Raw genomic sequence first — 14,113 nt, forward strand, 5'->3', positions numbered from 1 at the left:
GCTGGAAATGTTGATATTATGATTATATGAAAGCCAAGTTCTGTGACAGTGTTAATGTTGTATGGTATATGTAGATAGTCTGGAAATGTTGTATCGCGCTGGAAATATTGGTATTGTATGTATTGTATGTTTCTGTGCAATGCCATGTTGTTATGTGTATGTGCTCGGAATGTTTGAATATATTGATAGAAATGCCAGTCCTGTAAGTATAGCACGTTACATCGTAAGTATAGCACGTTAACCTATAAGTATGGCACGTTAACCTGTAAGTATAGCACATTACGTTTTAAGTATAGCACGTTAACCAGTAAGTATAGCACGTCAACCAGTAAGTATAGCACGTTAACCTGTAAGTATAGCACGTTACGTTTTAAGTATAGCACGTTAACCAGTAAGTATAGCACGTTAACCTGTAAGTATAGCACGTTACATCGTAAGTATAGCACGTTATGTCGTAAGTATAGCACGTTAATACGTAAGTATAGTACGTTAACCTGTAAGTATAGCACGTTAATCTGTAGCACGTTAACCTGTAAGTATAGCACGTTAACCTGTAAGTATAGCACGTTAATATGTAAGTATAGCACGTTAACCTGTAAGTATAGCACGTTAACCTGTAAGTATAGCACGTTAACCTGTAAGTATAGCACGTTATGTCGTAAGTATAGCATGTTATGTCGTAAGTATAGCACGTTAACTTGTAAGTATAGCACGTTACATCGTAAGTATAGCACGTTATGAACCTGTAAGTATAGCACGTTAACTAGTAAGTATAGCACGTTATGTCGTAAGTATAGCACGTTAACCTGTAAGTATAGCACGTTATGTCGTAAGTATAGCACGTTAACCTGTAAGTATAGTACGTTAACCAGTAAGTATAGCACGTTAACCTGTAAGTATAGCACGTTAACCTGTAAGTATAGCACGTTAACCAGTAAGTATAGCACGTTAACCAGTAAGTATAGCACATTACATCGTAAGTATAGCACGTTAACCTATAAGTATAGCACGTTAACCTGTAAGTATAGCACGTTACATCGTAAGTATAGCACGTTAACCAGTAAGTATAGCACGTTAACCAGTAAGTATAGCACGTTAACCTGTAAATATAGCACGTTAACCTGTAAGTATAGCACGTTACATTGTAAGTATAGCACGTTACATCGTAAGTATAGCACGTTATGTCATCGTAAGTATAGCACGTTACGTCGTAAGTATAGCACGGTATGTCGTAAGTATAGCACGTTACATCGTAAGTATAGCACGTTATGTCGTAAGTATAGCACGTTAACCTGTAAGTATAGCACGTTACATCGTAAGTATAGCACGTTAACCTGTAAGTATAGCACGTTAACTAGTAAGTATAGCACGTTATGTCGTAAGTATAGCACGTTAACCTGTAAGTATAGCACGTTATGTTGTAAGTATAGCACGTTAACCTGTAAGTATAGCACGTTATGTCGTAAGTATAGCACGTTAACCAGTAAGTATAGCACGTTAACCAGTAAGTATAGCACGTTAACCAGTAAGTATAGCACGTTAACCAGTAAGTATAGCACGTTAACCAGTAAGTATAACACGTTAACCTGTAAGTATAGCACGTTACATCGTAAGTATAGCACGTTAACCTGTAAGTATAGCACGTTAACCAGTAAGTATAGCACGTTAACCAGTAAGTATAGCACGTTAACCAGTAAGTATAGCACGTTAACCAGTAAGTATAGCTCGTTAACCTGTAAGTATAGCATGTTAACCTGTAGGTATATCACATTAACCTGAGAGTACAACATGTTAATCGTAAGTATAGCATGTTATATGGAAAAGTATAGCATGTCTTCCATTGATTACAAACACATAGGATGCATACAAAATTATGACAAAAGTATAGCATGTCTTTCATTCATCCAAAAGTGTAGCATGTCTTACATCCAAAAGTATATCTTGTCTTACACGTCAAAAGTATAGCATGTTTTCTTTCCAAAAGTATAGCGTATCTTATATCCAAAAGTATAGCATATCTATCCAAAAGTACAGCATATCTTCTAACCAAAAGTATTGTGTAGACCATATCTAGTCTGCAATAGGCTGTCTACATGTTCTACGGTTGTGCCCATATTGTTGACATCTACTACATCTTAACTCTTTGCCCGGATTCAATCCCGAAGGAATGCGCTTCGTCCTTGGTCTTCCACGAAGAATTGAAGTTTTCGGTGGCCGAATCACCATATTTTCGTCATCTATATATGGCTTGTCATCATCAGGAATTGGGTATATCGGAAAGGAGTAGCATTTACGGTATGTCTCCACACTAAAGTAGTGGGAAATATAGGAGTAAAGGGTGTCCATATTCTGCCGAATAACCGTCGCCGCATGTTTGCAAGGTAGCCCGACTACTTGCCATTCATGACAAGTGCATGTGCGTTCATTCAAATCTACTTCAACGGTGGGCAAATCATACACCTCGTACCTTCCGGTAGTAGAAGGAACTGCAGAAAGACAACATGATTGCTCATTAATCTGAATAAGGTGCTCTTCCACAGTGGGAACAAATGTTGTGGTCCACTTGTGGGATGCCTCCCGCCTTTCAAAACTCATCCTCATCATTTTCTTGCGAATGTTATCAATTGTTTGGGTAATTGGCAAATAACGAGCTTCTTTGATCCAAGCATTGAATGACTCCGCTACGTTTGATGTCAACCATCCATATCTACATGCATGTCAATAAATAGTAAGTATAGCAGGTACATATATCTTGAAGGTTTGCATTTAAAATTTTTAAAAAAATTAAAATTTAACCTCTTCCCAGGAAAATAACAATTAGCCCAATTTTCTGGACTCATCCTCAACATTTCACAATAGGCGATCTCTGATTTATGCCGTAGCTCGTTACATTCATTGTTATAGGAACGAGAAGTGTATGCATAAGCGGCCCTCTTCATAATTTGCACACATTCATCTCGTAAAGGTGGTGTAATGCCTTTTTTCGATAAGTTATTCTTAAAATTAGCCAAGAGATGACGAATACAATAAGAGTGATGTGACCATGGAAAGCATTTCTTCACGGAATTCTGAAGTCCTTTGTCTCTATCAGAGATTAACACCAGTTCATCATCTGGAGTATATGGATCTTCATCATTGAAGAGGATGTCTCGAATGCATTCCAAAAACCATTCCCAATTACTCTCATTTTCCGTCCCGCATATGCAAATTGCTACGGGAAACATACCACCATCTCCATTTAGAGCAGTTGCGGCAAGTAAGGTTCCTTTATACCTATAAAAGAAAAGAACAATTATGAAACAAAGTATAAAATATATGAAGTAGTACATTAATGCAACTTTTGATTAGATTGAACTCTACCATACCTATCAAAAAGATGTGTACCATCCAAGAACAATATTGGTCTACATCCCTCCATAAACCCTTTCCAACAAGCATAATAAGACACAAATACTCGTGTAAATCTTCCATCCTCATGCTCTAGGTGAACAATTGATCCCGGATTAGTTTCTATAACTTTATCCTTATACCATCGGAGTTGGTCATATGAAAATTTAGTATCACCATACAACTCACGTTGAGCTAGCTCTTTTCCCCACCAAATTCTATGATAAGGGATGTCCAAACCAAATTCCATTTTAAGCTTCTTTTGAAAATCAATTGGGCGATAAGTGGGTTGTTCCTTCAATATGGTCTTGAGCTGATTAGCATTCCACTTACGAGATGCCCGTTGATATCCTTCCTTTCCTATGCCTCCTCCCAAGCAACTATGAGAACTATATATTTTTTTCACATAGAATCGATCATTATCTCTACGACGGGTGCAATGAACCATCCATTCGCAGTTTGCGGCCTTGCATTTTGCTGTCACCCTTTTGCGTTCATTTTTTACAAATTCAAAGTTAAATCCTCGTGCAATAGAGTAATTACTTAAACTCCGCCGACAATGTTCAACATCATCAAATTCTTGACCAACACTTCTAATAGCATTGTGCCATGCAATAGGAATCATATTAGAGCTCTCAACTTCCCGCGACATATTTTGTGAATACGATGGATTTTGTGAATGAGAAACATGATCATCACTAGAGGGGATATACGGATTACTGCATAGAAAATTGTACAAGAGTTAAGAAAGTGATAATGTTAAAAGTACGAAACTATATCAAAAGTGTAAATTACCTTATATGGACATCGTTAGCTTGTATGCCAAATAATATGTCTCGATTCATCTCAGCGTTCATGACAACAACATTCTCCTTGCAACTTCGATGTACATTGACCATTATCGAGACATCAGCATCATCATATACACGAACATATATTTCTTGCGTGTGGGGTACTTTGTAAGTCAATTGTATCGTGCTTGCACTACAAGCAATTAGGCTTTGCACTGCAACGGCCAAATCTTTGTAACTCCCGTTGACATTTAATTCTAAAAAGTGATTGTTTCCTCTAAAATCTGTCAATGCACAATACAATTCTTCATCCATCTATATTTGTTACCAAAAATAAACAAATTTAGAGAAAAATTTCATCAAAGATAGACACATAAAATCAATACAGCTAAAATACCGCTACATGATAACGTGCTATCCTTGTATGTTAACGTGTTATACTTACATGATAACGTGTTATACTTACAGATTAACGTGCTATACTTTCAGGTTAACGTGCTATACTTTTAGGTTAACGTGCTATACTTACAGGTTAACATTACAAGTTAATATGCTATACTTACAGTATAACGTGCTATACTTACAGTATAATGTGCTATACTTACAGTATAACATGCTATACTAACAGTATAACGTGATATACTTTCAGATTAACATACTATACTTACAAGTCTTGTATTTCATGCTATACTTACATGTTATCATTCTACACTAAGATCAAATTTAACTAAAATATCATCAATCAATTATATACAAATTTAACTAACATTTAAATATAGGTTAACGTTCTATACTTTCAGGTTAACGTGTTATACTTACAATATAACGTGCTATACTTTTAGGTTAACGTGTTATACTTTCATGTTAACGTGTTATACTTATAATATAACGTGCTATACTTTCAGGTTAACGTGCCATACTTACAATATAACGTGCTATACTTACAGGTTAATGTGCTATACTTACATGATAACGTGTTATACTTTCATGATAACGTGTTATACTTACAATATAACATGCTATACTTACATGATAACGTGCTATACTTACAATATAATATGTTATACTTACAGGTTAATGTGCTATACTTACAGTATAACGTGCTATACTTACAGTATTAATGTGCTATACTTACAGTATAACATGCTCTACTTATATTAATATGCTATACTTATAAGTCTGGTAATTCATGCTATACTTACATGTTATCATTCTATACTAAGATCAAATTTAACAAAAATTTCATCAATTATAACAAATTTAACTAATATTTAACTAATTGTTATGAATTCATAACAATAACATTTTACTAAAAATAATTATGTGAAATAACTAATGTGAAATTAATGGGTGGTTAATTACAAAACCTCAGTTATCTAACATTTTACTAAAAATAACGAATTAAAATTTTTTTATGAACTCATTTAACTAACTTATCAAATAATTGTCATGGTTAAAATGAGAAATTAATGCTAACAACTTGGTAGTTGAGTAAATTGCAAATTTCTACCTTCAAATGCCCAGAAAGTTGGTGAGAATTAATTGATGGGTTGTAGGAGAGAGTGATTAAATGATGGTTTATAGGAGAGAGTGTTGAGTTCTATTAATGGAGTGAGAGAAAGGGAGAAGAAGAGGGGGGGCAGAGAGAGGACGGAGAGAGAATGGAGGGGGGAAATTTACCGCCAGTTTCCCCCCTCTCTCTCCATTTCGTTTATTTTATTTAAGGGGGACCCACTTAAATGAATTCTATAAGTGGGAGGGTATAACCGGAATTTAAGAAAAATATATGGGGGGACCCACTGCTGAAAGTATTGTATTTTGAATTTGGGTTTAAAGACAAATACAAAAAGAAATTTGGACTTAGAGATACAACTAATACTACTTGGGTTTAAAAATAAAGGGAGATAAACTATTGGACCTAAAGACAAAAAGCCCTAATTAATATCTTTATCAAATAGTTCCAACTACAGAACATATCTAGAGGTCATCAAGTCCTTTTTTATTAATCTTTTCATTCATTCATTCATTCATTCATTCATTCGTAGATAGGGGTATTACCTGCGGATTGATGGTCAAACTAAACCTAATATATCAAAATATAAAAAATTCTCAACCTAGTCCACCAGGAATCGACTCATTTTAAGGAGAAAGTATCCGATAGAGATGGTCTAGACATTCAATATGCATTCAAATGATATCAACCTCTGAATTTCTAAACTTCGTAATTCGTGCATTGATCTAAGGATTAATATATATTGGATACACATTTAATGCAATGGACTGGAGTCTATATGATATTTTCTTCATGTTAAAAGAAGAGCTTCGCATTTCAAAAGAGAAATGTTATACCACATTTACAATCTCACCTTCATTATCTTTTTAATCTAGTTCATAATTATTCATTGGACACAGAAAGATCAAATAACTTTCAAGAAAGAGCAATTTATAGTGTGAAATTTCTATATACTCAATTAGCGAATGTAATCTACCTTCTAACCTGACAGTTCAGGTCATTTGGATAGCACCAAGCCTCAGTATCCAAATACATATGTGGCTTGTTTACCTTAATCTTCTACTTATATGCAACAATCTTTTCAAAAGGAGTATTAGATCGTGTTAGAATATAAAATCATAACACTTAATCATCATCATTACTTTATTGTATTTGGTATAATTGTTAGGGACTTTTTGACGATTGAATACAATACCTATTAGGAAAAGAAATAAGCAAGTATTGTAGTCATCGCGACTTGCTAGCTCATATGGAAAGAACATGATGAATATAGTTTCAATTCAGAGATGCAAAATGAAGAGAGAGATGTAAGGGTTGATGATATTAGGTTTAGTCCCACATTAGTTATGAGAGAACACCTCACCATCCTCTACTTGTATATATATATGTGTGTGTACACATTCAATACTTTAACTAAGGGAAATTTACCCCAAGACTCTCTCTCTCTCTGATCTCTCTCTCTGATCTCTCTCTCTCTCTCTCTCTCTCTCTCTCTCTCTCTCTCTCTCTCTCATCATGGTATCATAGCGAGGTTAATTTTTTGCCAAATTTTGGCCTCGCCCATTGTGGCATCTTCGTTGTCACCTCCGTGCTTGCCGCATCGCGGCCTTCATGACAGCCGTCTATCGGCCTCACACGAACGACATTATCATTTCACATTCAGTAACGGCATCGCCATTTCAAGCTGTCTCTCGGCTTCAAACGAATGGCATCGTCGTTTCACAGTCAGTAATGGCATCATCGTTTTAATCCATCTCGACATCTCAATGTTTCAACATCGATGTTGATCCGTCGTGGGTGGGCCTCCCTTGTATTGTCACTTAGTTGTGTGCCTTCTACCTTTGTGTTACACAACATTGTTGTTAATATGGCTCTTTCAGAAAAGATCCCTAAACCACCCCAACCCCTCAATGATCAAAGTGATTGGGTGTGGTGGTCCAATATTGTCACAAATGTCTTGCGTGGTGCTAGTCTGTTTGATCATCTCACCAATTTGGGACCAGTTCCTCTGTCCATCAGCACTGTTATATGTGGCAGTGGTGATACCAATCTTCAAACCGTATGTGCTCTCTATGTCAAGGAGAATTCGAACTAGCAGTTGTAGGAATTTTATGTCATGGATTAACTCACTCGTTGTCAAGATTGACTCGCTTTCCTCTGCTTGGGCCATATGGAGTCATCTCACTGAGGTGCACAGGAGACATATCTTCTATAATGCGTTGATATACAATGCAAATGTAGTTCCTCCCTGCAGTCTCATTTTGGTCAAATGCAAGCCTATTGGACAAAATTACGTTCTATGCTTCCTGTACGTGATTCCACATACGAAGACTGGCTAGCTTGGTATGAACAGTGCGAGATGCATCAACTGTTTCATTCCCTTCCTGAATATTCAACTATGGCTGACCAACTACTTCATCAGTCTTAATTTCTAACTTTGGCCTCGGTTATGGGAGCTCTCACTGCTTATGAGACACGGTAGCAGACCGCACGACTCAATTTGACAATAGATACTCCTGCCACTTCACTCGAGACTATTCTGTTTGTACCAGTCACTACTCCTATTATGAATTGTACTTCTCAACAGGCTCGATCTAAGCTCTTTTGCACATATTATAAGAAGGAGGGGCACTGTATTGGGAAATGCTTCAAGCTTCATCCTGAGTTACGCTCCTTAGATACCGATCGTGGTCAACGACCTCCTCAGTCTTAACCCTCTCGCGCACCAGGATTGCTGGCCAATGCTATATCATCTATCACTTCTGACACTACTATTCAAGCTATTAAAAATCTTTACCGTCAACTTGATGCTCTTTAGCATACCATTTCTACATCACTGTCTGGCCTTGCTGACTCATCAACTGCACAAGTCTCTTGTTTGTTGGGAAAATTCGAAGAAGAAAATTGAGAACAAATATGTGTTATTCTCTCTCTCTAACTGATTTAGATAAAGAATGATTACAACATCCTCAATATAATTTCTCTCTAACAAACTTTAGAAAAAGAAATTACAATCTCATTGTATCGGATTCTCGATTTATAAAAGAGAAGAAGATCGATTGAGATCCTCTATTTTGTTTAACCTAGGTTCTTCACGGTAGCGATGAGATGTCTCCCTCGACGTTCGTGCCGAGTTTGCTTCTCGTTGACGATCCGACCACCTCGCTTTGTAGAACATGGTTGATTCCTCTTGATTGACGTTGAGGAGAACTTATGTGGTAAGTTTGAAACTCTTAACGAGTTGATAACTCAGAGTGAGTTTAAACTCTTGAAAAAGAATTGATTTGAACCGAAAATCGGTTAATAAACCAATGATAAAAGCCCCAATAACTCTCTGTTGCCGAGGATGCTCTTGGTCGAAGAATGCCGACTTCTCCTTTATGCCGTTTTGATCTCCAAAATTTTAGATCGAAGATCCTCGAACTCAGCCGAGTTTTTCACTATTTATAAGGATTTTTAGGGGTGTAACAGCCCCCTAAAATCTTTCCTTAATTGGGTGTAACCGATCCCATTTCATGGAAAACGGTTTTAAAATCGTTCAATGGTTTAAAGGGTGTAATCTTCCCTCTAAAATCTCTCCATAATGGGGTGTAACCGACCCATTAAGTGGAGATACGGTTTTGAAACTGTTCAAGTTCTGTTTAAACCAGTCAAACACAGAAAACACGGGTCTGACCCCTGTGTTTTGATGTTGCAACGCAAGGAGGACCTCTGATTTTTGATGTTGTAATGCATGGATGACCTTTGTGTTTTGATATTGTAATGCAGGGATGATCTCTGCATTTTTGATGTTTTAACGTTGGGATGACCTCTGCGTTTTAATGTTGTAATGCAGGGAGGACCTCTGTGTTTTGATGTTATAACGTAGGGATGACCTCTGTGTTTTGATGTTGTAACACAGGGATGACCTCTGTGTTTTGATGTTGTAACGCAGGGATGGCCTCTGCGTTTTGATGTGAAGAGACCATCAATTTGTGGTCTCTTTTGCTAGAGCGTTGCAAAGATCGTCATCTTGTAATCTTTATCTTGGCTCCTTGAAAATATGAGAATCATCAGATTGTATCTACCAATGTTGATTGTGAAGGCTGTTGAATTAGAGCTTTCATTGATTGTTATGAAGGTCGTCAGATTGTAACATTCATCGATCTACGTGAAAGTTTTGTATATTGTAGCCTTCTAGAAGTCGTCAAATTGTACCTTTCATCATCCGTGTTTGATGGGGGTTAACTATCTGTAGTAATTTTTAGACAGCCTACATCTCTGATATGAATGATCTCTGGATTTTTGACTCTGGTTGTTCCTTTCATATGACTCGTAATACCTCACTCTTATCCTATGTCTTCACTTCATCTTCTCTTCTCACTATCTATACGGTTGCTGGACAACCATTGCTTATCACTCAGTATGGCTCTATCACCCCCACAAAATAACACATCTAGTCGTCTAACACTTGGTCCGGTCTATGTGGCTCCTCAGTTGTGCTTGAATTTAATTTCTATTAGTTCTTTATGTATGACTAGCCTACTAGTCTCATTTTCTTCTCATATTTGCCTTGTGTAGGATCCACAGACGGGCAAGACTATTGGGGCTGGTCGTAGGTGGCACAAGTTATATTTTTTGGAATATCTTCACCTACCAGAGTCCATACGCCCACATTCTCTTGTTGCTTCTGTTTGTCCTTCAAAACCTTCTACCTCGCTTCCCGCCAATTTGTATCATAGATGACTTGGCCATGTGTCCAATAAAAGACTCGAGAGTCTTATTCAGTCAAGAGTACTTAGTCCCGTGTCATCTAGTCCTCGTATTGAGTCATGTACTGGTTGTAAATTGGTTAAATTTACTGCTCTACTGTTTCCAACCAATACATCTATCTCCACTTCCTTATTCGATTTAGTCCATTCTGATATTTGGGGGTCAGTTCCTCTACCTTCTTCATCTGAGTATTTATATTATGTTAGTTTTATTGATGTTCTCTCGTGATACATGGGTCTATTTACTTAACAATCGCTCTAAGGTACCTACTGTGTATCAAGCCTTCACTGTTATGATCTTCACTCAATGGAAAGCTCGTATTATAGTTTTTTGATTTGACTGTGCCAAAGATTATTTATCCTCTATCATGCGCTCTATCATGACCTCTCATAGGACTATCTTTCAACAGTCATGTCCCTACACTCATGAACAGAATGGTATTGCTGAATGCAAAGATCGTCATATCCTCAATATCGCTCGATACATACTCATTTCTTACTCTGTTCCTCGTCGTTTCTGGGCTGAGGCCATTATCACTATTGTTCACGTCATTAATATCACTCCATTTGTCTCTCTTTCTGGTGCTACTCCTCATAGTCGCGTATATACTCATACTCCTCGCTATGATCTGACTCGCGTTTTTGATTGTCGATGTTTTATTTTTCTACCATCTCACGAACGTGATAACTTATCTCCCAGAGTTGATCCATGTGTTTATTTAGGAATTAGTCCAGAACATCGAGGTTATCATTGTTATTGATCTTGCATCTCGTCGGGTTCATTTATCTAGACACGTTTATTTCGAAGAGGATTCTCCATATTACTCTGGTTCTGATAACTTTTATTTCCTCCACAATATTGATCGCTCTTCACCGCCAACTGCACCACCCACTTCATTACCTCCGTTCTCCTTTCAAGATCTTCCTGACATCTCTCCATCTCCTTCTCCTTCTGTTGAGTCTCCCTCACCCGAGCCTTCTCATACACCATCTGCTCCCCTAGTTCCCTCTCCCTCGGACACGGTGCCTACTACAGAACATACTGCTGACCTCCGCGCACCTGCGCTAACATCTCCCCCGCCTGAGGTTCCTCTTGCTCTTCATCGAGGTAAACGACCACATGTCATACCTAAACGGTATGCTTCAGTTACTTCCTATTTATCTGTCTTTCATAATTTTCTTACTACCATTCATACTACTGTTAAGCCAAAGTCCTTTCAAGAGGAAGTTCAATTTTTAGAGTGGCGACATGTTATGGTTGAGGAATTTCAGGCCTTTCAACAAACACATACACAGAATGTTGTTCGTTGTCCTCTTGGCATTTCTCTAGTTGGCAGTAAATGTGTTTATAAGGTTAAGTATCATCCTGATGGCACCGTTGAATGTCGGAAGGCCCGTTTAGTGGCTCGAGGTTTCACTCAGCAACAGAGTATTAATTATAAGGAGACCATTGCTCTTGTTGCTCAGATGTCCATAGTTCGTACTCTCCTTACATTTTTCACTGGTCATCGTTGGCTCGTATATCAGATGAATGTCAAGAATGCCTTTCCTCATGGCTCTTTATCTGAGATAGTGTATATGCAACCGTCTTCAAGGTACAATATTCCTCCAGGACATGCATGCCTCCTTCGTCATGCTGTTTATGGTCTCAAGCAGGCACCCCGCGTTTAGTTTGAGTGTTTTCATAATGTCGTGCTCAAGACGGGCTTTATGGAAAGTCATCAAGATACTTCTCTGTTTGTTCACACTATATCGCATGACAAATTTTTATTACTCCTTTATGTAGATGATATGATCATTACATGTGATGATGTTGATGGTATACATTACGCAAAATCTAAATTGCAACAATAGTTCCACCTGAAGGATCTTGGATCTCTTCGCTATTTTCTTAGTCTAGAAATCTCTCAGGGCCCACGGGGAGTACTACTATCTCAATAGAAGTATCTCTCAGATATTCTAGCTCGTGCTGAACTAATTGACGATGCAACTGTCAATACTCCACTTCAACAGAATATCAAACTTCGCTCTACTGATGGTAAACCTGTATCTGATCCTACCCGATACGGACATCTTGTTGGTCAGTTGGTCTATTTGTGCATCTCTTGACCAGATATCTCTCATGTTGTTGGTATTGCCAGTCAATTTGTTGATGCCCCACATTTTATACACTATGCTACCTTATTACGTATTCTTCGGTATCTCCGGGGCACTAGCACTCTCTCTCTCTCTCTCTCTCTTCTGTATCCTGCTACATCCAATTTAGAGCTTTGTGCATATTCTGATGCTAATTGGGCTGGTGATCCAATTACCAGAAAGTCTACCATAAGTTATTGTATATTTCTTAGTAATTCTCTTATTTTTTGGTGGAGTAAGAAACAATATGTTGATGCCCTTTCCAGCACCGAGGCAGAGTATTGAGCAATGTCCACAACAACTAAAGAGATTATTCATCTTCATCGTCTTCTCAGTGATTTCAGTATTTTTGTTCTGACTCCTACTCCTCTCTACTGTGATAATAAGAATGTCATCCAGATTGCTAACAGTTCAGTATTTCATAAGACGACTAAACACATTGAGATTGATGCTCATTGTGTTCATCAACAAGTTATCAATTAAGGACAAGACAACTCAACTTCCTAATGTCTCATCCGTCGATGAGCTTGCATATTTTTTCACGAAGGCCTTACATGTTCATAGATTCCAGTTTCTTGTATGTAAACTCACTTTGTTTGACCCAATATGAGTTTGAGGGAGGTTGTTGATATTAGGTTTAGTCTCACATTGGTTACGAGAGGATACCTCACCCTCCTCTACTTCTCTATATATAGGTGTACACATTCAATACTTTAACTAAGGGAAATTTACCCTAAGACTCTCTCTCTCTCTCTCTCTCTCTCTCTCTCTCTCTCTCTCTCTCTCTCTCTCTCTCTCTCTCTCTCTCTCTCTCTCTCTCTCTCTCTCTCTCTCTCTCTCTCTCTCATCAAGGGTGAAATTATGTATTGATCATTTTACATTGTAAGTACAAGATAAGCTTGAATTAAGAAAATAAAAATGATACGTGACCCTAACTTAATTATATGACTTTGACACCTTGCTAAATACTATCATTAGGTTAGGTCTTATTGGCGTTAAATATCCTATTTTAAGTTTGATGATAACAGGAAAGATTATTTGCAAAAGGCATAATAACATCTCAATAAGAGATTATGTTTTTTTACAAGTTAGGAACTAATGATCATCATGATATGCAGTAAAACTCTTTTTATAATGAAGTCACTCTTGAATACGTAACCTCACTTATCCATCCCTACACATTCTGCACTTAAACTTTTTTACTGATCTCCTTAATCTAATGCTACTGTTGGATAAAAACCATAAGGAAGCTTCATTTTTTTAGTTTGAAAAATTAAGATAAATTAAAGAACAAAGTTTTAACTGGTTATCTATAGTACACCCACAGATGGGTTGGGCTACAACCTGCAAACTCAAGGCCCATAGTTCTAGACTGTTTTTTTGAAAGGTGCAGGTGAATAGTTGAATGGGGATAACGTTTAACATTCTTTCTTTTTAATTATTTTTTGATTTTTTTTCTTTTGTGGGGTGTGTTTTTTTTGGGTGGTTTTTTTTTGGGTTGGTTTTTTTTTTTTGGGGGGGGGGGGGGGTGGGGG

General features: G+C 37.4%; 1 protein-coding gene across 1 annotated transcript; it reads right to left on the reverse strand.

The window, feature by feature from the left end:
- LOC109826686 lies at positions 2,071 to 4,493 on the reverse strand. Its single transcript, XM_020393706.1, has 4 exons — positions 4,183 to 4,493; positions 3,366 to 4,106; positions 2,797 to 3,273; positions 2,071 to 2,707 (listed from the first exon to the last, which is right to left on the reverse strand). Exons 1-4 carry the CDS (start codon positions 4,491 to 4,493, stop codon positions 2,071 to 2,073), a joined length of 2,166 nt encoding a protein of 721 aa, XP_020249295.1.

The sequence above is a fragment of the Asparagus officinalis genome, chromosome 10 (assembly GCF_001876935.1).
Source record: "Asparagus officinalis chromosome 10, Aspof.V1, whole genome shotgun sequence".
Taxonomy (NCBI): domain Eukaryota; kingdom Viridiplantae; phylum Streptophyta; class Magnoliopsida; order Asparagales; family Asparagaceae; genus Asparagus; species Asparagus officinalis.